Source organism: Diplotaxodon limnothrissa, linkage group LG2 (assembly GCF_057381915.1).
Source record: "Diplotaxodon limnothrissa isolate DT_005_m linkage group LG2, D_limnothrissa_male_GT1.1, whole genome shotgun sequence".
In the NCBI taxonomy this organism is placed as follows: domain Eukaryota; kingdom Metazoa; phylum Chordata; class Actinopteri; order Cichliformes; family Cichlidae; genus Diplotaxodon; species Diplotaxodon limnothrissa.
Window position 1 is genome coordinate 28178672 of NC_140597.1, and position 27878 is coordinate 28206549.

A 27878-nucleotide genomic window follows, 5' to 3' on the forward strand; every position below is an offset into this window, starting at 1 on the left:
CCAAGATCAGACCATGTGACGCTCAGAGAAACTTCAACAAAAAAATCTAAGACTCTTAAGGCCTCAGTTAGCATGATAAATGTTAAAGTTCATGACAAAATTAGAAAAACACTGAGCACTGATATGCCAGGAGATAGCCTCTTCTCTCTAAAAAGGACATGGCAGCTGGATCTGAACAAACTGGATTGAACAATGCTCTTTAGACAAGAAAGACCTGACCTGTATGGCCATCATTTACAGCACCAAACACATGTCAGCAAAAAGACTTCATACCAACTCTTACACATAACCTGGGCGCCTTGCAGTCATTGACTTTAAAAACAAAATACTACATGTGCGTCACCTACAGTGGGGAACAGACTTGCTGGATATTCCATTGTGGTTAACCACAAACACAATAAAAAATCTCCAAAGGGACCAAACATCAAAAACATGGCTGAGAGATCCAGTTTGGTGGCTGAGGTTATGTGAAGTGATTAGTTGGAGACAGTAAGTGTATATACCTGCCTCTGTAACTATTTTCAGACACTGTTCAGTTTCAGTTTTCAGCCCTGGAGGCTGCTTAGTGCATCTGCTAGTTTTAGCAAAATCTATCTGGAGTACATAATAGGTTTTAAAAGCTAGACAGAGCCACGCCAGCTGTAACCTGTGTATCCAGTCTTCCTGCTAAGCTTGCTCACTTCATATTAATTTTAGAGACTTCAAATCACCATTAATCTCTTCCAAGATTAAAATCCACCTTCTTGCACACAACATGATTTCAGGGCTTACAAACTTGTCCTAACCCTGAAGACTGGCATTTACATACTGTCATGGTCCTGGGTCATTTTGGCCCAGCGTTTTGTGTTTCCTTGAAGTTCATTTTTGTGCTTTGTGTTTATTCTGATTTTGTATTGGTTTAGGGTTGAACCTGTAGTTTGGTGTGTGTATTCAGCCCTACCTGTGTCTGTCCTTGGTGCTCTGTTCATGTCCCCGTGTTGTGTTGTAAATCAGTCTGTGTGTTCCTGCTTTACTTTGAAGGCTCATGTTCTGGATTTCCTATTCTATTTTGAAGGTCTGTGTCTGTTGTCATTGTGTTCAGCTTGTGTCCTCCGGCCCTCATGTGTATTAGGTTCAGCTGTTCTTCCCTCCTGTGTGTGATTACCTGATTACCTTGTGTGTGTATATTTAGTGGGTGTCGGTCTGTGTTCATTGTCGGCTCGTCTGCGTTCTATGGTGTTCCTGTCTCTGCGTCTCTCTGCCCCGCACCCCTTTTGTATGGTCTCAGGTTTGTCATTTAGTTCTCCCAGTTTAGGTTTCTTCAGTTGTTTTGTCATGCCTCACTGCCTGTTTCTGCCATTGTCACTTTGTAAATAAACATCACTCGTATCATCAGTCACTGCTGCATTTTGGGTCCTCCCTTTCCTCCACACCACACGGCTCATTCCGCCAGCCGTGACACATACTAAGTTTTGTGTGTGTGTGTTTGTAAGCACATGTTCGACCACAAAATCCGATACTGAGCAAACATTTTACGTATACGTTAAGGTTGAGCTTTTTTTACCCACAGTGAAAACAAAGCTGGTATACATTTTCATTTGTGAACCTGTCTGTGTTTTTATGCGTAGCTCATCTGTCATCATGTCGAATTGTAGTCTCGGAGACACTTAGTTGGGTGTTTATATATCTGTCTGTTACGTCCACATGAAAGCAACCCTCAAAGATGCAGTTCACCAGACCAATCTAAACATCAGTAATTAAAACACATTTTTTTCCCAACCATATCAAACCCTGTTGCAGTTGTGCACTGAACTTCAGTAATCTTGTTAACCACCCTCTGGCATTTGGTTCATATTTACCAGGGAGATACTGGAGTGGGAGTTAATTTTCTCTCCTGGCAAGGAAGCAAATATGTCAAAAACATTTACTGCTGTTTTAAATGGCTGTATAGTATAGCTGCGTGTGTATACAAAAGCGTGGTTGGTCATATACGTAGAAAAAACAAACCAAGTCCATCTCAGTTTTATGATTTTTAATAACAACCTCTGCATTTATCATACAGATCCCGTAGCCTTTTACAAAAGAGCTGCTGTCTTTGTAAACACTAGGCATCGCTATGACTCATGGCACAAGGTATTTAAGAGCACAAATGACTTTGAAGATACATCCCAAGGTTGCTTTCCTTGACGACTTATAGAAGAATCAAAAACAAACAGTCCATCTCGCAGAGGCACCAACAACTACAGAAAGAGCCAATTGTAGGGAGCGGCTGAGCAGAGCTAGCTGCACCAGGCCCGGGAGTGATGCACTACTCTCATCTCTCGCTTAACGTTATTAAAAGTTTGAGCCCGGAGGCCATGAAGGTTTAGCAGAGGATTATTATTTCAAGCTCCCTGAAAAATAAATCAATCCTTTATCAAAGTCCGCAGTCCCCATGAACTGCGTAATCAAATTGAACACTGTTCTAGGCTAGTATCCTGTTACTGTTCTATTAAACTGAGCTATTGCTGTGGGACATTGCTCAAAAATAGCCATCCTCATAAGACATGGGTGTTATGTGCAGACAATTGAAAAATCCCATAAATTTGTCACTGTAAAGCATTTTTCCTAAAGGATCCTTTCTTTTGAAGTTTTTCCTCTCTTCATTACCTTCTGAGTGTGAAAGATTCTTTGTGTTAAGGAAAAGTCCACAGTGTTTAAGGTTAGCAGTAGTGGCTTTTTAATGTGAAAGACATTTTACCCAGTGCACCAGCAAAGTTTCACTCTTAACTTTGCATTAAGTAACCATAAATGGCTCCCTGACATTTCGAGCAAATCTATTGATCGGACCTATTTCTTTTGTTTATGCATTCCAGTAATGCAATTTGTGGGCAACAGTGTCCTTCCCGGACGATCTGATTTCCTCGTGTCAGCATTGTTCCCACATCATCATAATTAATGTTGTTCCAGGTTCAACATGGCAAGTGACCAATCACCTTCTTGTGACGTCATTCCTTTGCGACTTCGAAATACCCGCCTTCGAGTATTTCGAAGTACAAGTGAAGAAGCGAGAAACCGCCGCCTGTCCGCCGAATTTGAAGTCAATTTAGGATACTTTCCTTTAATAAACGGTAAGCATTATACATATGTTCCTCACTTGGCTTGCTGTTTGTTTGCTAGTGATAGGCTACTTGACGACAGCATTAGCTAACCAGTGTTCTCTAGACCAGCGTTCCCCAACTTTTTGGGTGTGACTTATGGTTGTGTGCTGAATCTATGAATCAAACTATCACCTGGAAACATAATTAACTGGTCCATAGCTGTGAAACTGGACATGAGTTCTTGATTCTATGGAGATTAACAGTAATCCAGAAATTTACAAATTTGTCCTGGTACATCGTGTAAATGTTGTCCCCGGGACATCGCGTAAATGTTGTCCCCGGGACATCGCGTAAATGTTGTCCCCGGGACATCATGTTAAAGTTGCCAGAGACATACCATATGAAAGTTTAGCTTCTTTTAGCCCCTGTTTGTTATATATATATATATATATATATATATATATATATATATATATCTTTTTTTTTTAATTTTTTTTTAATATTATATTTAATATTTACATTGTATTGCAAAAAAAACCAAAACAAGTTAAAATGAATTAATGAATATTGACTAATTAAACCTTCGTTATTTTTCCACCAGAAATGGACGATATAATTAGAAGAAGTGTTCTGAATGACGAAAAAAAAAGAACTGGAAAAGACACACAACTTTGTGTGCATGTGTCACAATGCCAGGAGGACCCATTCAGTGTTGTGTTAGAAAAATTGAACTCATTAACCCTTCATGGACATTATAAATGTTTAAATGTTGCCTCAGGTAAAGACAGGAAAAGAGACTATTACAAATTCAACTGCATCAGAGCTGGGGAAAAAAGTCGAAACAGCTACAGAGCAGTGGGCTGTAAGGCCTATGTTTCATTTAAAGTACTCAAATGTTGGAAAGACCACACAGTCATCGTGCAGCGTACATATGATAAGCATGATGGGCATGATCCTTCGGACCCAAAAGACGCACATTTCAACAATATTTCCAGTGATTTGAGGAGGAAGATTGAGGAACTGCTTTCCCTTGGAACTAAGCCAGCCATCATACTAACCGAATGTCGTAAATGGGCCAAAGAACATGGACACAGAGATCTTCACAACAGAGAGCATTTTGTCACACCACGTGACATTGACAGTGTTAGAACCTGCATGATGAGGAAGAAGCACTTTAACTGTGGAGACAGTCAAAGTGTACATACCTTACTTAATGGAAAACATCAAGAACATGTTCTCTTCTATCAACCATACACATCTGACCAAGAACTAATGATTGTTTTGCAGACACCTGTAATGAAATCAAACATGGAGAACTGTGCAAAACAGTTAGTATTTGTTGACACCACGCACTGCGTTAACCAGTATTCATTTCCCTTATTCACACTTGTTGTAAGAGATGATCATGGGCATGGAGTCCCTGTGGCCTATGCTATTGTCAGCAACGAAAGTCAGAAAACCCTGGAAACTGTTCTTGGAATAGTTTGTGAGCATTTCCCAACTTCCCTGAGGTTAAAAATACATTGACAGCTATTAATTTTGAAATAATTCCTTTTCAAAAAAGTTATAACATGCCAGAATCTAATGCTATAGCTGCAGCATGGGCTGCAAAAAACTTTCCTTTCCAGTTGTTAAAGTTATTCCTATAGGCTGTATGCAGTATTTTATATATCTACTTGTGAGTTGAAATGTTTAATTTGGCATTGAAGTGGTGCTTTGAGATAGCAAAAACATTTTCATACTGTTTAATCTCATTTAGTGTTTTCTTTTTTTCTGTAGAGCATTTATGGTTGACAAAGACTTTGCAGAAATAAATGCTTTGCAGAAGGTTTTTCCAGAGTCAGCTATCCTTCTATGCTGGTACCATGTCTTGCAGGTAAACCACATTGTTTTCTTTTCACGTTGTCTAAGATGCACCTGAAACACATTTTTACAACAGGGTCCTGTTGTTATGATTTGCCTCATTGTGATATTCACCTACTCAGGTTAATGAATATAAAGGGATAAAATGTTGAGTGACTTTGTCCATTCATTTAAGACCACAGTGCACTCATCTTCTGGTGGCTGCTTCTCAAAGCTCTTTTTGACATTTAAAAATATGTTTGCCTGGTTGATTTCTGTAATGCACAGGTCCTCTTGTCCAGTGTTATTTTTGGACGTCAGCTTTCTTTTATGCTTTTTGTACAGCTGCTCCTCTGTCTCTCTCTCCAGATTAACTTTTTTTCTCTTACATTCACAGGCTGTTAATCGATGGCTTTCAAAATCAGAGTCCGGGGTCCATGGGCTTTCTAACACCCAAAAGAGAAATGAAATCATTTCTTTCTTTTGTAAGCTGAAAGCTTGCACATCTGTAAGTGTAATTTGTCTATTTCACATTTTGATTTCTTGATTACACTATGAGCATAATAACTTTCAGTTGCTAAAAGAAGTTACAGAGATATACAAAATAGATTTTTGAAACAATTTCTAAAACTGGCTTCTTATCTTGCTTATCAAAACAAGTACTTAAGCTGTGCAGACCATCATTGTGTCACCCACTGTGCAGTAGAACTTGTGAGTGGGATTCTTTCACAGACAGATGCTGAAACCAAATATGCTTATAGGTTTAGTGTTCCTTCTTAGCCATTGTAAGGGAAGAAATAATTGCTTCTTAATACAAAAACACGACATATTATTAATAACTTAAAATTCTTAATGTTATTCAATAAAAGGAAAAGGGCTTCAATACATAATATTAAAGATTTCAATAGGTCTGTTAAATGGATTGAAATATATTCTGTTGCATCCAATTCTCTTAGGAGGACGACTTTAAAGCCACATCAGCAGAGTTCTGCCAGACATTTAAGCAATACCCTTTGGTGTGCCAGTATTTTCAGAAGCACTGGGAAGGCATTGGCCACATGTGGTGTGACTACGGCCGTCGCTTCAGTCACGCTCGTTCTGAAACAAACAATGTGATTGAAAGGTATGATTTATTATTTTGACCTCATTCGATTGTATTGCTGAAAAAAAGATATTATGCTTTAGTCCAAGAGGCTAAACTGAGTAGGTTCTTCATGTCATTGCCAGAACAGGTTTTAGGCAAATCCTTTAAATTCTAGCAGCGTTTTTTATGTTATCACAACAAAAAACAGAGTAGGTGGATTTGCCTAAATCAGCTAAACCGGCACAGAGCATTCCTTTATAAAAGACGTGTGCAATAGGTATTCCAATTTTTTTTAAAAATAATACAGTCTTGATTAAAACTTTAAATTCCTTCAATTACAGTTACTAATCATTTCAAATAACTTTTGTTCAGATTTTTCCACCGCCTGAAATACCAGTTTTTATCTGGCTACACGAATAGGCGTCTGGATGATCTGATTGAAGTGCTCCTAGGGAAGGCCGACGACTACTTCTCAGTCATAAAAACCCTGCAAGATGTGGGCCGCATGAAAAACAGGTTTGCTGACACCTTGTCTCAAGTTTCAGACTCTGCTTCAAGACTGATGGAAAGTGGTTGGGCTCTTAAAATTACAGTCAAGAACAGCCATGGAGTTAATGCATATCAAGTCCCATCTGAGTCAAGAGAAGACATAGTGTATGATGTCTGCCCTGTTGAGTCCTACTGCAACTGTACATATGGCTTACGAGGACTTCTTTGCAAGCATCTAGTGTTACTTGCAAAATTAGCAGAGGTTGACAATGACATCTATCCAAACATGGAAACAGACATTTCTACCTTGGCAAGAATTGCAGTGAAAGAAAGGCATTACTTTGTACACTGTGAGGACTTGAAAGTGATAAAAATGCCAAGTTTGTTTGGAAATCTGTGTTTTTTTGCATCGGCTGAAACACTTCAGTGCACTTGTTGTACGTTCTCTCACTATAACACATGTGCTTGCCTGAAGGTGGCTTGTAGCCATTTTAAACAAATGAAAAACTCTCTGAAAAGTCCTCTATCAACTTTGAATGACACTCCTGTAGTTGAAAGCACAGACAAAAAATGCACAGAAGATGCGGTTGGAAAACTAAATGCTGTTTTAGACACAGTTAAACAGTGGGCATTCATTCCAGAGGGCATTACTGCAATGATAGATGAACTGCATACAAATGTCTTAAAAACAAAACAAGTAGGCAAAAGTATATGCCAGTACGAAATAAAGACGACAGATAATGCACGCAAAATTAGGCCATTGTATTCTAGCAAGAAACGTTCGGCCAGCATCGACATTCCAGCAGTCTGTGAAAATGAATGTGAACAGTCGATAACCACTGAAAGAGAGACATCCTCTGGAGAAAATGAAAACCTTTTGGAATACAAAACAAAAAAGAGAAGAGTTAAAGCTAAGTATATGCACAAGTAGACTTTTGTGTGACATTTCAAAGGGACTGCATCCATTACTTCTGTTTATTGAAACCTAAAGCTGAATAGCTGTCTTAACTTTCTGCCAAGGAACAGATGAAAAGAAATTGTTTGCTCTCTCAAGCAGTTGTTATTTATGTGTGTTATTCATTACTTTGGCTTGGTTGCTGTTTTTGATACAAATTCATCTGTGCCCATTGTAATATTTTCATATGTTACTATTTTTATATTGCTATGCATTATAAATAAAGGATTACTTATTACTATTAAAGGTCTGCATTTGTAATTGTTGGTATTATTTATAAAATATGCGCTCTTAAGTTTTTTGCTCCATAAAACGATACCTGTCACTTTTTGGACATAGAGTATCAGCTGTTGAGAACCCCCGGCTCATACAAAATAGAAGTAAAAGGTTTCAACATCCAGCCTTTTTATGATTAAATACAAAGTGTAATAACAGAGTTATTGGGGTGTGATTTTGTTAATAGTTAGTCTTAAGTATAAGTTTAATAGTAATGAGTAAGAAAATATAGCCAGAATAATGGAATGAGACTAACACCTGACCTCACACTGAGATTTGGTATGAAGTGGCATGTTTGTGCTAATGCTGACATTGGGGCTCAGAGTTCCTCTGTGTGTATATATTTGTGAACGTTAACTTGGCTAATGTCCAAGGGTTTGACTGCTTTCCTGTTGGATTGTATCACAAAGAACAGGGATAAGAGCACCAGTGGCCGTGCACACCCTCATCTCTCTCCTTCACCCGATCATTAGTGTTGGAAACCGGCATTAGCTCAGAGTAGATTAGACTTCAGTATAGTGCAAGTGATTTGATTTTATGATTATTTGATTCAGTTTTTTCTGTGTTCAAGCTCAATTACTTTAATAAAATATGTGGAATTCAAATAAATAAACAAACTGTGGACATTACCCTTTTAAACCTTTCTGAAACAAGACAGGTAAAAACCAGTGTATAAAAGTTTACATAGGTATAAATAGCTCTAACACTTTACTCCAGCCTGGCGTCCACACATGTGGACATCACATTTTGGGTTATTTAGACCAAAATACTAAATCTTGATCAACAAGCGCCTGATATACAGTTACGAGGACATTATACTGCAACTGTTCTATCGAAATTTCAAATGAATGTCCTCATGTGGCTCTCATTTTTCTCAGAAACAAAAATTAGGTAAAAAAAAAAAAACAAACAAAACCTGGTAATTCTTTCTTTTTACATTCATCGGGTTCCAATCGGCCCAAATATCAAAGAGAAATTAAAAATGCATGCCATGGAAGATTTCGGGTCTTAGGGGGTTAAAATGACCAGACCCCTCCGGCCTGTTTTCCAGGCCACTAAATTAAACCCAGTCAATTACCAATTGCACAGAATAAAAACCTACGAGGTCCACTAATAGTCCAAAAGTCCAAATCTTTAATAGAAAAGACAGGCAGAACTCAAACAAACAATAATCCAAACGAGGAGCATATATACACACTGGAAAGTAAATAATTATAAGTTATTAAATCAGACTAACTAAATACAGTAAAACTAATAAGGGAAGACGAACACACGGGAAACAAAAATAACAGTGTAAACATACCAAAACTCAAAATAAAACAGGAAAGCTACTACAAACCGAGTGTGACACAATTACATTCATATTGAAACATATGTGATAATTTTCTTTCTTTGTAGCATTTTTAAGATATGTGTTAGAACAGTCATTATGCTGTTTGGATTAGGAACCAATCATTTTTGCCAAATAGTTAACACAAACTTAGAACAACAGTGAACAATTTTCAAGATTCTGATTTACAGAACAAACAAGTCACAAAAGGTTTCATTATTTAAGAGACAAGATCAAGTTTTTCACACAGGAATGAAATGACAGAATCCAGTGCAGCGGGGCCAAAGGTGTGTGTCAGCAAACTGAAGGTTGAGGAATCAGTCAGTTCCTGTTTAAGGTTGTGTTGGATTTTGAGAAGAGTCTGTCTGTTATTAGAAAGTAAGATTAACAATGTTACACCAATAACCCAAATACGGGGAAATGACAAATAATACCAAAAAAGATACAACTTTCATACTGTTTTACTAACTTACTTTGTCATATCAGCACTTGAATGGTCACTGCCTTTACAGACCATGTCTGTTGTGACATCGCAGGCCAATCTTCCGGCAAACCCGAGGGCTAGCTCCCCAGCCTCCTCTTCACTCAGAACACTAAACACTGTTACTTTAGTTTTGGCCTTCTTAGGCCTGTCAAGAATCATTGCGGGCAGTTTGGCTTTACGGCCCTAAAAAAGAAAAAGTGCAAACACCAAAAGAGCAGAGAGAGACACACACACGCGCACAAAGTTAAATGCTTTTGTTTACATGGTGTAATTGTGTATATGTTGCAGCAAATGCACAACTTCCAGCCACATTGTCACTTCATTGATACGAGTAACCCGGATTTATTTCAGGTGACATCAAAATCACGAAATGTATACCTACCCCAATCAAACCTCTGAAAACATGAACTGACATGTTCTCTGCGTTGATTCTGCGCTTGATCTCGTCTTCTGTTATTGTGTAGGTTTTCTTTTTTGGTACAGATAAGCGACCATGCACTCTGTAAACTGTACTAGTTCCTTCTGAATCAGTTTGGAATTCTGTATCTGCATCGATCCTGTCAACATCATCAGCAGCAGCATTATCTGTACTCAGACTTGTGCTGTATACTTCTGCTTCTTTTTCGTTGTCTTCAGTCTGTGTACCTTCATCTCTTTCAGTCTGTGTACCTTCATCTCTGACTGTCAGTCTTCCTATCTCACTGTTACTTGTCGATTTGCTGCAGATGTTCTCTCCCTTAGGAACTTTTCCTTTGTCATTCGCTGCCTGATGCTTTCCCTGATGACATTCTTCACTGGCTACTTCTATTGCTCCTCCTGTATAGCCACCTACTATGCTGCACAACTCCTTCCCTCTGCTGTGCTGCACTGTGCTGTTACATAAAGAAGAATGATATAAACAGCACTATATCAATTTAATTGTGAAGAGAAATCCCCACAATACGACACAGTTATGTCTAAAATAGTTTTGTGTAAAAACTGGATCTTGAAACATCCACTTTAATAACACAGTCCTGGTGTGCAAAGGCAAAATTACGAAAAAAATTTTCACTTTAAACATTTTTGGACATTGTTTAGTTATATTGTGACTTACTCTCACAGAAGATACAGATGCCACAACCAGACTTTGAACAACGCATGTGCTTGTAGGCACCACATTTCTGGCACTGCACCTGTGAATTAAAAAAAAAAAAGAAGAAGAAGAAGAAGAAGAAGAAATAAACAAACAAAAAACAAATGAACAAAGTCCATTATATAAACAATCTATATGGCTAAGGACATGTCATAGTGTACCCGGTCTTTGGCTGCAATCACACACCAGCACTGACTGCACTTCCTAGTTCGATCTGCAAAATATAATTTGTTTAAGTACAAGTTACATTTTCCAATGTTAGAGAAAAAGAAGGCAGCTAATTTTATCTTTACCTATTGAGGAAAATAAGTAGTGGCAAAGTCGGGACCTGAGCTTTGTGACTTCAGTGTTGTACTCCTCCACTTGTGTTTTACCGTCAATGAGAGATTGGGCAAACTAATAATTGACGAAGAAAAAAAAAAAAAAAAAAAAAAAAAAAAAAGAGCAAAAAGAATTAGATTAACAAAGAAATGTTTGTTTGTTTTTAACCCCCCCGAGAAAAAAACACACAAAAAAAACAGAGCAACCAAAGCAAAGCATTACTGCTGAAATGGTTCAATCTACAAAAAAAATTGAGATTTTACCATCCTGCCTCTAAGGCTTTAAAAACTGAATAGGCAAAAATGTAAACATTACTTATATAGGTTAAAGCTATAGTTTTCAGTACCATTATGACATGCACTCCACATGAGTTCCCATCCTGTTGATGTGGGTGGCTCACATGTGACAAGGTCCACTCTCCAGCGCAGCCTCTTGCTGAAGCAAATGAGTTGAGAGATCGCAGTTATTACAAATAAAAAGCATATAGAGAAATCAATAACCACGTTCGGTAATGATTTCAATTAAATTAAATATGTTATGTTAAATATGTTAATTAATTACCTCCAGTTTTTCAACACCGCACTTTTTCTGACCTCCGACTCGCCAAATGAATTCATATAGACTATGGTCCTCTTGGGTATATCACAAAACTGTTTTGTAAAAAGATGGATATGGTAGGCTTGGGCCTTGAGCTTTCCTAATGAGGGACACTGAAAAGTATCATGCACAAGAGAGAGTGCAAAATCTGTGCAACTTACAAACAAGGTCCAGTGGCTGCCGTTTTCCAGACAGGCTCCAATCAATTTCTCATACATCTGAAAGATGTTTTTCTGGAAATAAAAAGAATGTGACAAGTATGTTTTTCTGTCAAGAATGACACTGCAAAACTGCGAAAGCTTGTCAGGTGAGACTTGTAATTAATTCTGCAGATACACAAACATATAGAAAGTGTCATTTTTTGTTTACATTAATTAATTTCTATAGTGTGTACAAAACAAATCAAGACCACAGACTCAACACGCACCACTCAATTTTTGGTGTTCTTTATCAGTTGGCCAAGACAGAAATGTTTTAATCTGTGTGCATTGCTTTTGAGCAAGTCTTTACACAGAAAAGGTTTCAGAAAGGTATTTTTCAGGTTCTTCTGACAAGGCTTCAATTTTGGAAAATGCTGTTTGTTTATAGTGGCAACTTATAAACCCTTTGTGATAAGAACATAGTTACCACAGTCCAAGTCATACCTTCAAAAAGTATGCACTTTGTGCTCTTGTGGACCCATCCAAAATTTTTCCAGTGATTTGGCTTGGTATTGGATAAATGTGAGGGAAATTCTATAAAAATAACATAAATACACCTATGTTTTCAAATACATTACAAAAAACGTAAACATGCTATGTCATTATGATCAAAAAAGCTTTTCAACATACCTCACACTGCAAATAGATTAGGCCATCTATTACCTTATAAAACAAATAAATAAATACATATAAATAAAAACAGAACTAAGGAATACGATTCATTAAGTAAATTGTACAAATAAAGTGTATTTAAAGCAGAATTTAACATTAGTTTTATGACAACATAAAAGGATTTTTATGTCAAGAGGTACCTCATCTGAAATGTTAGTCTGGTCAAACAGGGATTTCAAACTTGAAATACCAATAGAGTTTGGTCCAGCTACTCCCACAAGGTAATCTGTGAGAAAGCATATGCTGTAGTCAACAGATATCATTTTCTTTTTGCATGCTGCAACCATCATCCATTTCAGTCTTCTAGGAGCTTTGTCTGGTTGTAGTTCTTTTTTCTCCTCCTCTCCCCTCATCTATTAATTAAATTGTTTTCTGACCTTCCTAACTGTTTCCGACCTATCTTCCCAATGTGATGTTTAAGCAATATATGTATGGTCAGAAGGGGGTGAAATTTTCATTGCAGTTGTACGTGTAACATTGCATGTGATAATAAAAGGCTTGATTGGTTGATTATTCAACATGAGTTGACATTTACCTGACATTGTGAAGGAGTCACAGTTTCTGTAAGGGTGTAAGAACATAACATGTGGATTTGTTACACTTCTTTTTCACAAGTTAATAACAATCAATAATTTTCATTCCATTATTAACAAGCTATCACACGATGTCCCTGGGACAACATCTACGCGATGTCCCAGGGACAACATCTACGCGATGTCCCAGGGACAACATCTACGCGATGTCCCAGGGACAACATTTACGCGATGTCCCTGGGACAACATTTACGCGATGTCCCTGGGACAACATTTACGCGATGTACCAGGACAAATTTGTAAATTTCTGGATTACTGTTAATCTCCATAGAATCAAGAACTCATGTCCAGTTTCACAGCTATGGACCAGTTAATTATGTTTCCAGGTGATAGTTTGATTCATAGATTCAGCACACAACCATAAGTCTAGGCCTTTTAGTCCAGATTCTCTTCACTTATGTTTGTAAAATGATCAGGGAAGCTACTGCAATTTTGCCTGACCCAACCCCCGGACCACGAAACACCCAAAAAGTTGGGGAACGCTGGTCTAGAGAACACTGGTTAGCTAATGCTGTCGTCAAGTAGCCTATCACTAGCAAACAAACAGCAAGCCAAGTGAGGAACATATGTATAATGCTTACCGTTTATTAAAGGAAAGTATCCTAAATTGACTTCAAATTCGGCGGACAGGCGGCGGTTTCTCGCTTCTTCACTTGTATTTCGAAATACTCGAAGGCGGGTATTTCGAAGTCGCAAAGGAATGACGTCACAAGAAGGCGATTGGTCACTTGCCATGTTGAACCTGGAACAACATTAATTATGATGATGTGGGAACAATGCTGACACGAGGAAATCAGATCGTCCATCTTTCCCACTGCTCTCTCTCTCTCTCCCTCCCTCTCTCTCTCCCTCTCAGGCTGGCGTGCCTGTCCGCTCCCTGTGATTGGACCTGGTTTTCCTGCGGGCTCGGCATTTCTATTGAACCTGTTGTATAGCGTCCTTCAAGCGGCGGAGCAGATGAAGTGCATTTGCTGTTATAGTCAATGAAGGAAATGACAGTGAATTCAAAAATATGCTGATGACTCCACTTGAAACAGCAGTTGCACTGAATGTAGACGAGGCAGTGTTTCCACCGCCTCCCTCCAGAAGTTCCCCATGATGTTGGCTGGAATTTCAGTTTGGAGATGATGGGAAATGATACTGTCCAAGCCAATGAATACAATGTGTAACTGAGCCCATGCTATAGATTTGTTTTTTAAACAATTCTGGATTTTTCTGTTTTTCTTTTCATATTGTCAGTCCTTAGTGCAAAATGAGAGAGTACATAAACACAGGGATGTAAATATTTTACAGAAAATCCTCGTAATGTTCGCATGTCAGTGATGTGAAGTGTACAGACTGAAGCATCTCTATGGTTCAATTACGGACAAATCCCGGCAAACACTGCTACCCCGACCTCATGGATTTTATGAAATATTGAAAGCGCGAGACTTGGGGGAGAATCCGGTTGTTCAGTCTGACGTCACTAGCCGTGTCTGGATCTAAACTCCGCTGCAGGTCCATATATCAAACGATCACTATGGCATTACTGAGAGTTGAAAAACTGTCTAAAGTTTTTCATCTTTAATAAAATGATCAGCGTTCTGCTCTACCAGGTGTAACAATTGAGTTTAACATCCAGGCATCCATGAAAACGGAATTGATGACATTTAACCGAGTTAGAAGTTAGCAGGGAGTTAGCTCGCTAGCTTCTATCTAAATACAATATAGCATGTCCTGACTGCGGGGTTTTGGAAACAAATTAAAACGTACAGCTCTGTTATCACTTCCAGCATAAATGAAGACAGAAAACTAAACAGCAGTGACGTTTGTAGGGTTACTGAAGTTGGGCTAGCTGGTATATAATGATGTGCTACGTGACCGCTAGCGACACAGCTATGTTAGCATAATATAAACAAGCTAACTTTTTTCCACTCGATAAAAGTTAACGTGAGTGTTCTCGGTGGTCAGGAACAAATGTAATGGCATGGCAGGATGCTGTAAAAGGACCAAACTTCAGCCAGGAGAACAACTGAGATAATCCATCCACAATACGAGGTTAGTCATTCATACTGCTGCATGGGCTGGGCTATAGTTACATCCTAAGGTTTTAAAAACTGAGCTTAAATAAATGATTAGTGGTAATAAAAGCCGAGGGAGGTCAACAGGGATCACTGACTGTTTTAGGAGCTTTTTGAGATCAAATAGAAGAAAATACATAACATTAAACATGTTAACAACACAAAAGCAATATTAAACGCAGATTACTTTAGACCCGGAAGTAGGATTCGTCGCGTCATCACTGAACAACCGGATAAAACATCACCTCATTAATTCTCCGACATTAACCAAAATCAGCAGAGGCTTAAATATCAGGCGTCCTTGACTGCAGTGCCAGTATAGTAAAACGGCATATGTAGAAATTCTCTTAAATTGACATTTTTCTTCAGATGCGTCAGATGGAAAATCATTAGTGGCTCCTGTGTGCATAGACATTTCTATGCACACATAGCATTTGTACTATACACCTCATCTACTGAAACTTAGCATGCGTGATTAAAAGGGAGTGTAGAAAAGCAATTTACAGTCGAGCTTTGATATAACTTTTGATGATGGCTCAAAGTTGTTTTTAGGTACATCCTCTCTACCTACCTGGACGACTAGTACGAGACGCTTTGTCTTTTGTGCTTTAATTAGGTTTTAGTGGCACAACTGTGACAGGAACATCGCTTCCTTTTCAAAGACGTGGACTGTGTCGCTCATCTGTACTGTACGCACACGCTTTATTCCAACGGTAATGAGCTGGGCACAGTCGCTCTGTGCGTCTCATGCAGGTTTTGTGTTTTTTCCCCCCCTCTTATTCAGAGGCTACGTTTTATTTATTTGCTCAAGGGCTTGTCAAATTTAAAAAGCAGTGCTATTATCTTGTAACTGCTGTCAGTTGTGAATAGAAACATCAAACAAATAGGGTATTACCATGTCTTTTTCTCTGCCTCTTACACTTGCTTTCAGACACACAAACACACTGTTTTTCTCTTCTGATGCTTCGCTGAGTGAAGGAAATTACTTCTCTGACTCTGCTCATCCTTGTTATTCAAGTAACATCTTGGCCTGCACCTCATTTGACTTTGTTGCAGGAGTAGTTGAAGCCTGGTATTTTAAAACATTGATGGGAATTCATGCACTTTCACACACTGACCGAGCTTTTTGCTTTGGAAATAAGCCTGCTGGTATTTTAAGAGACGGGTTCTGGCCGTAATAAGGAAAATTATTAGAAGAGTGTAATACGTGTATAAAGTTCTAAATAACTAATTAAAAATTTAAAGGGGAAAAAAAGAAAAATTAAAAGAGGAATGCCATGAGTTGCTATCTTGCTAGCAACACGTGTTCCTAACTGCACAGAAACCAACTTACAAATACAATAATGTACCGTAATTGTCGGGCTATAAGCCGCTACTTTTTGCACAAGCTTTGAACCCTGCGGCTTTTCTATGGATTGTCCATGATTTTTGTCATATCGTAAGACGATTTGTTTTGTTTGTTCCGCTGTTGTACGGCACTACGTTGCCTGGCGGAAGGATCGGGGTTCAAGAGTGGTATGTTGGTCACATGTCCGTCCGCCAGGCAACGTAGTGCGTACGAAGTAGCGCGAAAAACAAACTTCAAAGTAGCGCTACGCGTTCAGTGGGAGGCGTGGATGACGTGCGGCGATAAACTTGTGAAAAGCAAGTTATGCCCAACTCCACCAGTGGATTCTGACAGCGTGGAAAAGTGTGAAAATATCCACGATCACCAACGGATTTCGAACGGCTGGACTGCTGCATGATGGAGAGGAGGACACTGCCACGGCCCTTCTGAGGGTGTTCGACTCTGACACTGACAATGAGGATTTCTTTGGTTTTGAAAGTGACAATGAAAGAGAGAAGCGGAGAGTGGATGACGAAGCCATCCTGAGCCTGTTCGTTTCCGACACTGGAGAAGAGGACTTTAGTGCGCAGGAAGAAGAAAAAGATGGTGGTGAACGATGGTGGTGTCATTGCACCTGAGCCTAAAAGGTAGGCGGAATCTATTTTTCTGGTGTGCTGTAAGTTATTGTTATGTACCACATTTGTTACTCATTTATGAAGCACAGTACATGTTTCGTACTTGTAATTACAGATACTTGTACATATACCTAAAAAGTTATGCAAATATGTACCCATAACTTGTTTTTCAAAATATTAATAAAAGTGATGTGTCTCCAAACAGCCATCTCTTTCCTGACAATTCCCTTTGTGCATATTCTCTTACATATGATAAGTCAACATTGAAACACCTGTGGCTTTTAGTCAGGTGCGGCTAATGTATGTACAAAATGGGATTTTTCCCTGATTTTAGCTTGTGCGGCTAATATTCAGGTGCACTTTGTAGTCTGGAAAATACGGTACTCCTTTGAATCTAGTTATTATTGTGACGCGTTCAATTGTTGCCATTCTGTTACATTATATAAATCCCACAGTATAACATAACAGTCAGACACACACTCAGGAGGCTGAGGTCTTTTAACATCTGCAGGAAGCTCCTGAGGATGTTTTACCAGTCAGTGGTTGCTGGAGTACTTTTCTATGCTGTGGTGTGCTGGGGGAGCAGCACAGCAAAGAGGGACTCATCCAGGCTGGAGAAACTGATCAGGAGGGCTAGCTCTGTGGTCGGCATGAAGCTGGACACTCTGGTGACAGTGGCAGAGAAAAGGACATTAAAGAAACTGATGGACATTATGGACAATGCTGGGCATCCTCTGCACACGGCCATAAACAATCAGAAGAGTCTGTTCAGTGACAGGTTGCTTCTCCCCAAGACAAGAACTAACAGACTTAAAAACTCCTTTGTCCCACACGCCATCAGACTGTTTAACTCCTCTCTGGAGGGGAGAGGGAGGGGAAACAGGAGGACAAAGGAGGGGGGAACAACTAAGCTGCAGTGCCTCTGCACCTCACTGTACAATACCTTGTGCAATACTTTTTGTAAATAGTCAACAGTGCAATAGACTCAATACTTGAAATGTGCAATTCACTTGTATTTTTATTTTTTATTCCTATTTATTCTATTTATCCCCTTTGTATATTTTATTTATATTTGTCTCTGTATTTATATATGTGTGTGTGTGTGTGTGTGTGTGTGTGTGTATATATATATATATAACAGTTCTGTAACTGTAACTTCGGTCGTTGCTGTGCTTTTTTTGGAAGTCGAATTTCCCAGAGGAACCCACCCGAGGGATTAATAAAGTTCTATCTTATCTTATCTTATCTTATCTTACTTTATTTGTCATTGGTCAACTCCGAGACTGTTCAGATTCAGTGGCCATTAGTGACGGGCTGTTCATGCATCTCCATGTTGCAAAACGAACCGTTAGTACAATGAGCATCATGCAAACATCCAGTCTGACATAAATGGTAGTAGGGCTGCCACGAACGATTATTTTGATAGTCGACTAGTCACCGATTATTTTTGCGATTAGTCGACTAATCAGATCATCATCCATTAGACGTAAAACTACAGCTTATTGCACCAGCAGCATCTGCTCTTATATAACTATCATTAGCTTACAGCTTTAAGTGTTTAAGGTCTGTGCTAACTAAAAATAAAGACAAGATGATAGTTTATTAAATTTTAATGAAATTTGCAGATTGTTTCGGTGAAGTTTAATAAACTCCTTGCTATCTAAAATATAACAGGACACTGGAGTATATTCTGGAGCATCTCACACTTCTGATAATCAGCTGTCTGCTTGACGTTTATTCAGCTGTGTAAAAACTATAACTTTAATCTCAGACAAACTGATTTACTCAGGAACAAATAAAATACTAAAAAAAAAAGCCAAACAATAACATTTTAAGTTATCTAAGTGACTCACATATATTTAACCTGAGTAGCGAAAGACGGCGGTGGGTTTGAAAACGATTTGCGGGGAGTCCGGTGTTCTCACGGCGCTAGTGAGCCTAGCCCCCGGCTCGCTAACGAGCTAGTGGGTAACAGATGTCTCCGAAAACGTCGGAGCGCTTTTGAAAATATGTGGTGTCTTGATAAACTGAGCAGATATTTGAGGTTTACACAGCTACATTCTCGCCTGAAAATATGTTAAACGTTTATTTTGTGACCCAGAAAGAATAATAAGAGTAACATTAAAACTAACTAGCTGCCGCCATTGTTGGAAACTGCGCTGGGCCGCGCTATGAATTCTGGGACACAGCTGCTTCTTCTTCTTCTTCGGGGTTTAACGGTAGCTGACATCCTTGTACATGCAATGCTGCCATCTTCTGTTTCAGTCCGTTATTACACTCTTAAATCCTGCCACTTATTCCTGCGTCTTTTGTGATCGTACAAAGTTTCAAACGACGCGTCGACTATTAAATCAGTCGTCGACGATTTTGATAGTCGACGTAATCGTGACTAGTCGACAAATCGTGGCAGCCCTAAATGGTAGTAACCAGACCGAAAAGCAGCGCATATTTTGTTGCTTTTTTTTTCTTGAGATGTCATACACTTTGGATTCTAGCCAATCATTTTACCTTTCCAAGGATAGTAGGCGGGCCCAGGTACGTACGTTCTTTTAGAGCAGAGCTACAGATTAAAAATGCCCAAGGCGAAGTGGTCTAACGTCTGGCTGTACTTCACAGCAAAAGATGCAAACTCAGCAGCCTGCAACAAGTGCTTTAAGGTGATACTGTGATACTGTGCAAAGGAGGTAACACCTCGAATCTGATGGAACACCTGGCGACGCATAGCGTTTTTTTAAAAGCTGAGAAATGCACCGTATTTGATAGCTTGCTGCAAGACCGAGCAAATCTACTGCGGGTGTGGTGCCTGTTATCGGATCCCAAGAAACCGAAGAGTAGAGTCCTGGCCCCTAGCCCTGCCAGTGTAGTAGAAATGATGACGGATGATGATGGCAGCAGCAGCTGATACTAAACATAAAGATACTATACATAAGTTAAAATGTTTTCTTTAGCTGCTTGTATGCAGCAGCAGTTGAGAGAAGGCTTTTGCTGGAGTAGGTGCCTTTCTATATTAGAAGCCTCTTCCTGAGGTCTTGAGCGTCTCTTTTCCATCCTCGTCTGACCTTTCACTTTGAAGTGTTTTGCTGTCAGGATGGTAGTCGAGTGTATGTGTCTTGTATATTGCGCCATTCATTCTCTATTAACTGTGGACCCTGATGCACAACACTCCCATGAGAACAGCTGTCTCTGCACATCCATGTACTGGCGCGTCTATCGCCAGCGATTACACTGTGTTCAAAGTCGTATCACGAGTCTTGCCCATTCAGGTTTGATCAAACAGGAACAGGATCTCCTCTTGCTGTCTGTATGGTTTCTGTGAGTCACACCTGCATTATTCACCGTCTGGAGGAAAGGCGTTTTGCATAAATGGGAGACACGTCTACCAAAAACAAAGCAAATGTAAATCCTTTATGTAACGGTTGATGTTAAAGAATGACTTGTGAGCCACGGTTAGTGTAAATTATTCAAGCGCAGAATACAAATGATGTTTCTGTGCTAATATTCATTTCATATCTCTTTCCCGAGGTGCCCCAGAGGCTCCATATATGATCTCCATGTTACCTCTCCACGTCTTTATTGTCACTGCATTCATTAAAATGCACTTCAAAAAGCTTAATGAAAGCAAATGAGAATGTGGTAATGCTAAAACATCGCATAACAGCGAAGAACAGAGCTTAGAGTGTAGCTGCACTTGGGATAAAAGTGCTTATGCCAAAAATCAGTGGATAAAAGTGCTCTGCGCGCAGCAAGGACTTTGAGTTACTCTTTTGTGTGTGTTTAAATATCAGGGCACATGTTTTGGAAGCTGATCAATGTCAACTGAACTTCAAGTGCAGGTCTCTTCAGGTGCAATTGAAGACAGCTGAAGAGCTAAAGTGGAGGAAAGGGAGAAGTAGAACAACTGAGTTGGAATCTGATTTATTCATTGTGTCCTTGAAGGGAGAGGGAGATAGGGCGAAAGACTGCAGTAAGCTGCAAAGTGAGAGAGCTATTGAACCAGAAAGTTCTTTTATTCTACAGTAATCAAAGTATCCTCCCCATGACACGTCCTCCCTCTGCCTTTTCAGTTTTCCCTCTGTCTTTCTCTTATTCTCTCTCACACACACACAGACACACATACACATAGTGACAGAGCCTATGTTATATCAGATTAAGTCTCACAGCCACAGGCCCAAAGAGGCAGTGATCACGAGAAGCCAGCCTCTAGTCGCACAGTTCAGCACATTCGAGAAAGTGTGCTACCCCACAGTGGGGGATGATGAGTTGTCCTCTGTGGGAGGAAATGTCCTCTCCTGGTCCTTTGATTAGATTAACACTTCCTTTCCCCGTGTCACTTTCTGAATGAAAGGACTCGTCCTAATTGCTTGTTGCCCCTTTGTTTTTTTTCTTCTGGTCTCGCAGCACAAGTGCTGCCACTATGTCGCCTCCTCCCCACCCACCTTTGATAGGTGAATAAACTAATTCCAGCGAACAGTCTCATGAGCATCGTTTACTGCAGTGCAGTGCCATCTTTGCACACCACTCCCCCACGTTGTCTTATTCCTATTTGGAAGCAGTTCAGGCATAACAAAGAATAAAAGACAAAAACGGGAAGTGAAAAAAAAATGACAAAAGGCGAGGCAGTGGAGCAAAAGAAGAACGAAAAAAAAAAAGCAATATCCTTTCATGCTTTGTCAGAAATGGGTTGTTTGGATCGTGGAGTGGCATTTCATGCAGCCCAAGTCTGTTCCACAGGACTGGTGCAGTGAATAAATCCTGAATCATAGAGTCTGCATCCAGAAATGAATCAAAAAAAAAAAAAAAGCTGGTGTTTTGCCATGTTGGATTTGTTATTTGAGCTGTGGCAGGCTGCATCTCTGGAAGGAGGAATTTCATTTTTACCACACAATACAGACCCAGAGACTAGTAAAATAACACAGACTGGGCAATCTACTGCGCTTTGTGCCTGGTTTACTCTGCAGTGTATGTGAGAATTTACACTGTGGGAATAAGAAGCTGAGAGTTAACGTGATTAACACCCCCCACTCTCCTTTCCCTTGGCTGGATTTGTTTTAGTAAATCCACACGAACGCGTCCTCCCTGAAAAATAGTTTTAAAAAGTTGAAAACGCGCGATGAAATTATGACTGATGCGACACGTGTGCGTGCGCAGTATTGTGTGCGGGCAGTTTGCGGCCGTAATAATACATTATTGATTGTGTCGCAAAGCATCTGATGGAGAGAGAAGGCGAAAAAAAGATCACATGCCAGATGAAGCTGTCAATGGAGCCCTCAATCAGTAGATGCAATGCAGACACAGAGAGAGAACCAGATGGTGCTAACTATTGATCCGAAACATGCACACATACTTCCACAGATCAATGTTGAACTGGTATAGGGAAAAACTCTGCTCTCTGTGTTGCTGTCTGCAAGGAGAGGGAGCGGGCTGCCCGGGATGCTCATACTCCAGCAGTATCATGCTCGAGTTAAAGTATGCAGTGTGTTTAACCTCTGCTGAGATGTTTTCCTATAATCCCTTCAGGCCACTGAATCAGCCCCAGTGTTTTGTTCAACGCAGACGGGTTTAAACAATGTTGTGAAAGCACACGCACAAGGACACAGGAACCCTTTCTGTACATTTTTATTTACAAAATGTATTAAAATTCTCTATACAGCGCCTCACTAATGAGGTTCAGCAAATTATGCATGCATCTTTTGCTCTTTTGTACCCACTACTACGCCTGGCGATATTATGTTTTCTTTTTGCAGAAGGTGAGACGTACAAAAAAAAAGAAAAGAGAAAAAAATAGAAAACAAAAACGGTGAAAGTGATTCTACTAAAAGAATTACTAGGGCTGGCTTTCTAGCATTAAACCTAAGGTGGCTTTGTGAGTAGCAGAGCTCGTCAAGCATCATTGATTTCACATGCAATTTCTTATAAAATAAAACAAAAAAACAACAAACAAGGAGGAAAAAAGGGGAAATCAATATTCAATTGTGTCATATAAATAGTTCTCGTTTATCTAAATGTACACATCTTTCTCTGTTTGCTCTTTCTTTTTTTCACATTGTCAGTTTTTTAAATATTTATATATATTTATGTATATAAAACTATCTGCCCATAGTTTCAGGTGATTTGATAAGTGTCTCCCTAAATCCTATGGAATCACAGTCTTTTTGAAAGAAAAGAAATTCTTACAGCAATATGTAAATGTGCTAAGCTCCAGGACTCTCCCTGGTTTAACCTTGTAGAAATCTATTTTCCATTTTATTCATAATTTTTTTTTTTGTAATTTTCATTTACTAAGTGAAGTCACTAAACACTGTAATGCTCATTAAAGGAAATCAAATCAAAAAGCGAACCACAGCTCATTGTAAAATGTGCAGTTGTTAACGAAAATGGTAAGGTAATCCAAAATACTACAGTTTAAAAGCCATTACTGTTATCCTTTAATTGGACTGCAGTTAATCTACAATTGAATTACCCTTTTTTGTTTGGTATTACTTTGATGTACAGAAGACTTGAATGACTCGGGAAAAAACACTGTTCGGAGCGACAAACCTTAGTGAGTCAGTGCCCCTTTGATATTTTACAAACTGTAAATCACAAACAGATTTCTCTTTCCCCAGGCATAAATACTTTGCTTTACACACTCGTCATACAAAACACACTCTTGGCAGTATCGGAAGTGTGAATTATGACCTGGTCCTGTAGCGCGTGAAAGCTGAACCAGGTCATCTTCTCATCTCCGTGGGTCCTGTCAAACTTTCAGAAGACAGTGGCAGCAGCACCAGAGTTAAGAGTACAAACGACACACGTCATTGTTTTGGACTGAAATAGCATTTCACTCTAATAAGATAAATCTTTTAAAACTAGTACATGGTCACTAGAAGTGACTTAGAGCAGTATAAAAGCTATGTCATTGTAACCAGTGTGTAACAGTGCACTGTGTGGATCTAATAAAATAATCTGAACACACAGAACCAGTGAAAATCTGGCAGCAGAAGAATGAAGAGTAATCTGATCGCATTAAATACAAGAAACCAATTATACACTTGTCATGTGAGATTTGTCGGCTTTCTGGCACTTCAAAATGTGCTTAGGGTTGCAAATGATGGCTTTTGTTCTCTCATTCATGTCACGTCATATATATCTATATATATAAATATATATATATATAGATATATTACTGCACCAGTCCTCTGTTTTGTATGCGTTTCAAGCAAAAAGCAATATTATCAATGAGTTGCATTGATTGGACTTGGAGTTCCATAAGGCACTGATAGGAGGGAACCACGCAGGCTCGTCCCATGACCAGTCCAGTCGTGTCGTCATTGCAGATTATCGTGCCGTGTCCGCCCAGGAGGATCTGGCAATCCTCGTGATCCTGTGCCTTTCTTAGATATAGTCACAGTTGTAAGGGAAAATGGAAATGTTTCCTAAACCTGTGACAGCACAAAAAAACAAAAGCAAACAATGGAAAAAGTTAACTTTTGTTCTGGACAACTCATGTTGAACACATGACTTTTTATTACAAAATAAAATGTGGGGATTTCCTTATTGGCTGAAATGCAGTATCTTTTATTATATAAAGCTTTGTTTGAAAGGCTCTACAATTCACTCGTCAACATCAAATATCTTTAACCAAATTAACAACATGAGGGAAAAATACATCTTTCTGCCTCCATCCTAACCTATTTCATCATGACTGTGCTGACACGGTTTGTGGGAAGGAAAGGCAAACAACTCCCTCGACTGTGATCAGACTTTGACTGTCTGACGCACATGACATCACCTCTTTCCAACCAAGTCCTGCCCACTTCAAACCAGTCAGAAGAACACAGAAACACACTACAGAAGCCTCTTGTGTAAACAGTCGAAACGAAAGAAAAGAAATGAGCGCCGGTGGATTCCTTCGCTCAGAATAAAGAACTGATTGAAAAAATGTGTTCTCAATGAAAATCTGTTGACAAGTCACACTTTGTGCCTAATGAGAGCACACGTGCAAACAATCTGATCAAATCCAAGATGAATTTTTAATTATGTCCCTATCAGTGCATGCTTATCTTTATTCAGTGAATTTCTGTAGAACTGCTGCAGAGGTAGTCTGCAACTTCTCATTGGTCTCTGACATTTTCTGTGGAGGTTTTTTTTTTTCCAGTAGAATTATGCGTAGTAAACAAACCCATGAAAACAGGTCAGTGCACTCTGTGGATCATTCAGGATGATGTGGTCTATATTCCTGGTAAGGATAAGGTAGATGTTCTTAAAGCTTCAAAACACTATTTATATTAGCAATGGCTCTGTGCAGTGTGGTGGAGGTTGCTTGTAGTGATAAACACTCGGAGAATTATCACACATCCCATATTCCTTTATCACTATGTAGTTTAACACCTTTTGGCCCGTTTCATTTGGTTTTACTTTAGAATGAGTATAGAGATGCCTGCTGTCGCTTCAGAAACTAGTTTGGAAATGCCTTTTTTGCACATTTTGGCCATTTTGCACATTGCTGCTTTTTTTAGTTTGTTTTTTGAAGCCAAGCAAAAGGCATCTGCCTGAAAACTGTGGGTGCTGCATACATATCCTGCTTTATTGTCTGTTTTTCTCTAAATGGGGCCATGAAGTCATAAATGAAGATAATACTGTATTAAATAAGCTGAAATTTGAAAGACCCGTAATAAGGAACAATTTCATTGAGGTCTGAAATTTAAACAAGCGTAAGTGTGTTACCAGAACCTGAACCTACATCTATTTTAATTGTCTTTTAGCCAAGAGGTTTCACAAAACACAGCATGTTTTGGAAATTGAATGCACTCTTACATGTAATACTTCTAGATGGAGTATGCAGCTTTTTTCTTTGGTAAATAAAGTTTCCCAAAAAGCTTGCACTATATCTTACCTTCCTGTACAGGACAAATGATTAGGTAGTGAAAACAGAGGAGAATTTAGTGCTTACATGGAGCCCAAAACTAAAAAGCTAAGCAACAAGTTTAACAGAAACAAAGTAATGCTACAGTCATATACAGTCAGCTACTGTGTTCAGTGCTACTGTCTGACATAATACACCAATAAATGTATTAAATCAGCAAAAATCACAAATCTGTTGTACATCAGAATAAAATGATTTGGCAACCATGTTGCAAAGAAACGTTCCGCAGACCACTTGCGCTCATTGGTGCAGAGTGACTGCAACTGATTGCAACATGTTGCCAATCTGTCAGCCTTTTTTTTAAATTACATATCTTTTATGATATGTCGACCCCAGCAGGCCAACTGTGCTGCAATCTGATTTTGTACTCTTGAGTGACTGAGCCACAAAAGTAAGTGAGATTTAAAGATTAAAAAAAAGAAAAAATTAGTAGAACTAAAGGAATTCTAAACAAAAACTTGAATTTCCTTCAGTTTCTCTGAGCATTGCACGGTCTGACCTCGGGGTGAGTTTGCTGGGAGGCACAGTCCTGGGAGGATTGGCAGCTGTCTTGAATGTTTTCCACTTGTGAATAATCTTTTTCACTGTAGAATGATGGACTTTAAATTGTTTGGAAATAGACTTCCCAGACTGATGGGCAGGAACAATTGCTTCTCTAAGATTATTGCTGATGTCTTCTCTCTTTGGCATTGTGTTAACACACCCGAATTCTGCCAGAACCGCTGCCTTTATAGACAGACTCACACTTGCTGTTGATCAGTTAATCCAGTACATTTGATTAGCCGTATTTGGTTGCTAATCTTAATTGCTGAGCACGCAGTATGGGCGTACTTAGCTTTTCACACAATGCTTTTGCATTTTAGCTAACTTTTTGTTAAATGATGACATGGTTTGATAGTTGTTGTTCTTTATCTAATGCTGTTTTTACCTCATTTTTACCCCATGCTGAGTACAGTGGCCCTGAGACATCAAATGCGCTGTAACTTAAGAAAACACAAGGAAATAGAAAAATGCTGCAAAAGCATACAAAACCCAACGGAAATTTAAAAAAAGGAGCAAGAGTTTCCAAAATAACATCACAGAACAGAACTAAAGTTTTTTTGTAGAAACAATAATGTGATGGAACAGCTGCAGAAGTTACAAGTGGCTTATTGGTAAACATGTATATGAATCATGCGATTAAAACGCACATTATCCTGCATCTTTTTCCCTCTCACAACACATATGATTCACCCACTTCTTTTAAACATGTCTCAGTGCAGTGTTTATGCCACGTTATTGTCTCCTCCAAAACACAGTTTTTTGGTGGCTGTAGTTCAGGAGGTCATCTACTAATTGGAAGGTTGGTGATTCGAGCCAGTCCACATGCCAAAGTACTCTTTTGCAAGATGAAGTTGCTTTCCGATGCATCCATCTAAGTGTAAATGTGCCTGAATGTTAAATAGAAAGCACTTAGCAGTAGAAGAAAATGCTTGTGTGAATGAGGCAGGTTGTATAAAGTGGTTTTTATGCTCAAGGAGAGTAAAAAAGTGTCGTATAAGAACCAGTTTATTACTTTTGTTGTGTTTTTTCTTCTTTCATTGTCTTTTATTCACCTTTCTTTGTGTTTTGTGTCCTTTTGTAGCGTTTTTCTGTTTGCGCGTGTTTTCTTAGGTGGCAGTGTGTTTAACCTCTCAGGGTCATTTTTTAAATTGTGTCACAGAACAAAACAAAGAACAGCATACTGTAGGTTGATACGATCGGGCGTGCTGCTTGACATTCTACACACAAAGCTATATGCTACACAACAGTGTGCTTTTTCATCAAACAATTTCACAAACAGCAGCTACATACCAAACAGACAGTGGAAGACTTAATTCTGACTGATATGGCAGGAAGCTAAATGATTCATCAGAGTGCACGATGGGAACAGTAAGG

The 27878-nt window shown here is 39.1% G+C and overlaps 3 protein-coding genes across 6 annotated transcripts; 2 read left to right on the forward strand and 1 right to left on the reverse strand.

Annotated features, from left to right (window-relative positions):
* Positions 1–3050: 3050 nt before the first annotated feature.
* On the forward strand, positions 3051–4704 carry LOC146638593 (uncharacterized). Its single transcript, XM_085369900.1, has 2 exons — positions 3051–3089; positions 3661–4704. Exon 2 carries the CDS (start codon positions 3663–3665, stop codon positions 4584–4586), a length of 924 nt encoding a protein of 307 aa, XP_085226026.1. The 5' UTR covers positions 3051–3089; positions 3661–3662; the 3' UTR covers positions 4587–4704.
* A 141-nt stretch (positions 4705–4845) lies between these two features.
* On the forward strand, positions 4846–7492 carry LOC146638594 (uncharacterized). Its single transcript, XM_085369888.1, has 4 exons — positions 4846–4935; positions 5299–5409; positions 5858–6024; positions 6358–7492. Exons 1-4 carry the CDS (start codon positions 4846–4848, stop codon positions 7403–7405), a joined length of 1416 nt encoding a protein of 471 aa, XP_085226014.1. The 3' UTR covers positions 7406–7492.
* Positions 7493–10668: 3176 nt separating this feature from the next.
* LOC146638595 (uncharacterized) lies at positions 10669–13734 on the reverse strand. Of its 4 annotated transcripts, XM_085369938.1 has the most exons (10): positions 13616–13734; positions 12977–13002; positions 12582–12667; positions 12400–12432; positions 12214–12303; positions 11731–11802; positions 11534–11622; positions 11319–11407; positions 10813–11047; positions 10669–10691 (listed from the first exon to the last, which is right to left on the reverse strand). In XM_085369938.1, exons 2-9 carry the CDS (start codon positions 12981–12983, stop codon positions 11028–11030), a joined length of 486 nt encoding a protein of 161 aa, XP_085226064.1. In that variant the 5' UTR covers positions 12984–13002; positions 13616–13734; the 3' UTR covers positions 10669–10691; positions 10813–11027. The 4 variants fall into 4 exon arrangements, with proteins under 4 accessions (XP_085226064.1, XP_085226055.1, XP_085226038.1 ...); XM_085369929.1 differs by lacking the exon at positions 13616–13734 and having other exon boundaries at positions 12977–13073; XM_085369912.1 differs by lacking the exons at positions 12977–13002; positions 13616–13734 and having other exon boundaries at positions 12582–12831.
* Between the last annotated feature and the right edge of the window lie 14144 nt (positions 13735–27878).

Bases quoted from the DNA above. Each gene is read 5' to 3' on its own strand.
- LOC146638593 (XM_085369900.1), top strand. From the start codon at position 3,663: ATGGACGATATAATTAGAAGAAGTGTTCTGAATGACGAAAAAAAAAGA.
- LOC146638594 (XM_085369888.1), top strand. From the start codon at position 4,846: ATGGTTGACAAAGACTTTGCAGAAATAAATGCTTTGCAGAAGGTTTTT. The intron at 4,936-5,298 runs GTAAACCACATT...TTACATTCACAG, and splicing joins GCTGGTACCATGTCTTGCAG to GCTGTTAATCGATGGCTTTC. The intron at 5,410-5,857 runs GTAAGTGTAATT...CAATTCTCTTAG, and splicing joins AGCTGAAAGCTTGCACATCT to GAGGACGACTTTAAAGCCAC.
- LOC146638595 (XM_085369912.1), bottom strand. From the start codon at position 12,794: ATGAGGGGAGAGGAGGAGAAAAAAGAACTACAACCAGACAAAGCTCCT. The intron at 11,623-11,730 runs GTAAGTTGCACA...TTTACAAAACAG, and splicing joins GCAGCCACTGGACCTTGTTT to TTTTGTGATATACCCAAGAG. The intron at 11,048-11,318 runs GTACTGAAAACT...GTCAATTATTAG, and splicing joins GTGGAGTGCATGTCATAATG to TTTGCCCAATCTCTCATTGA.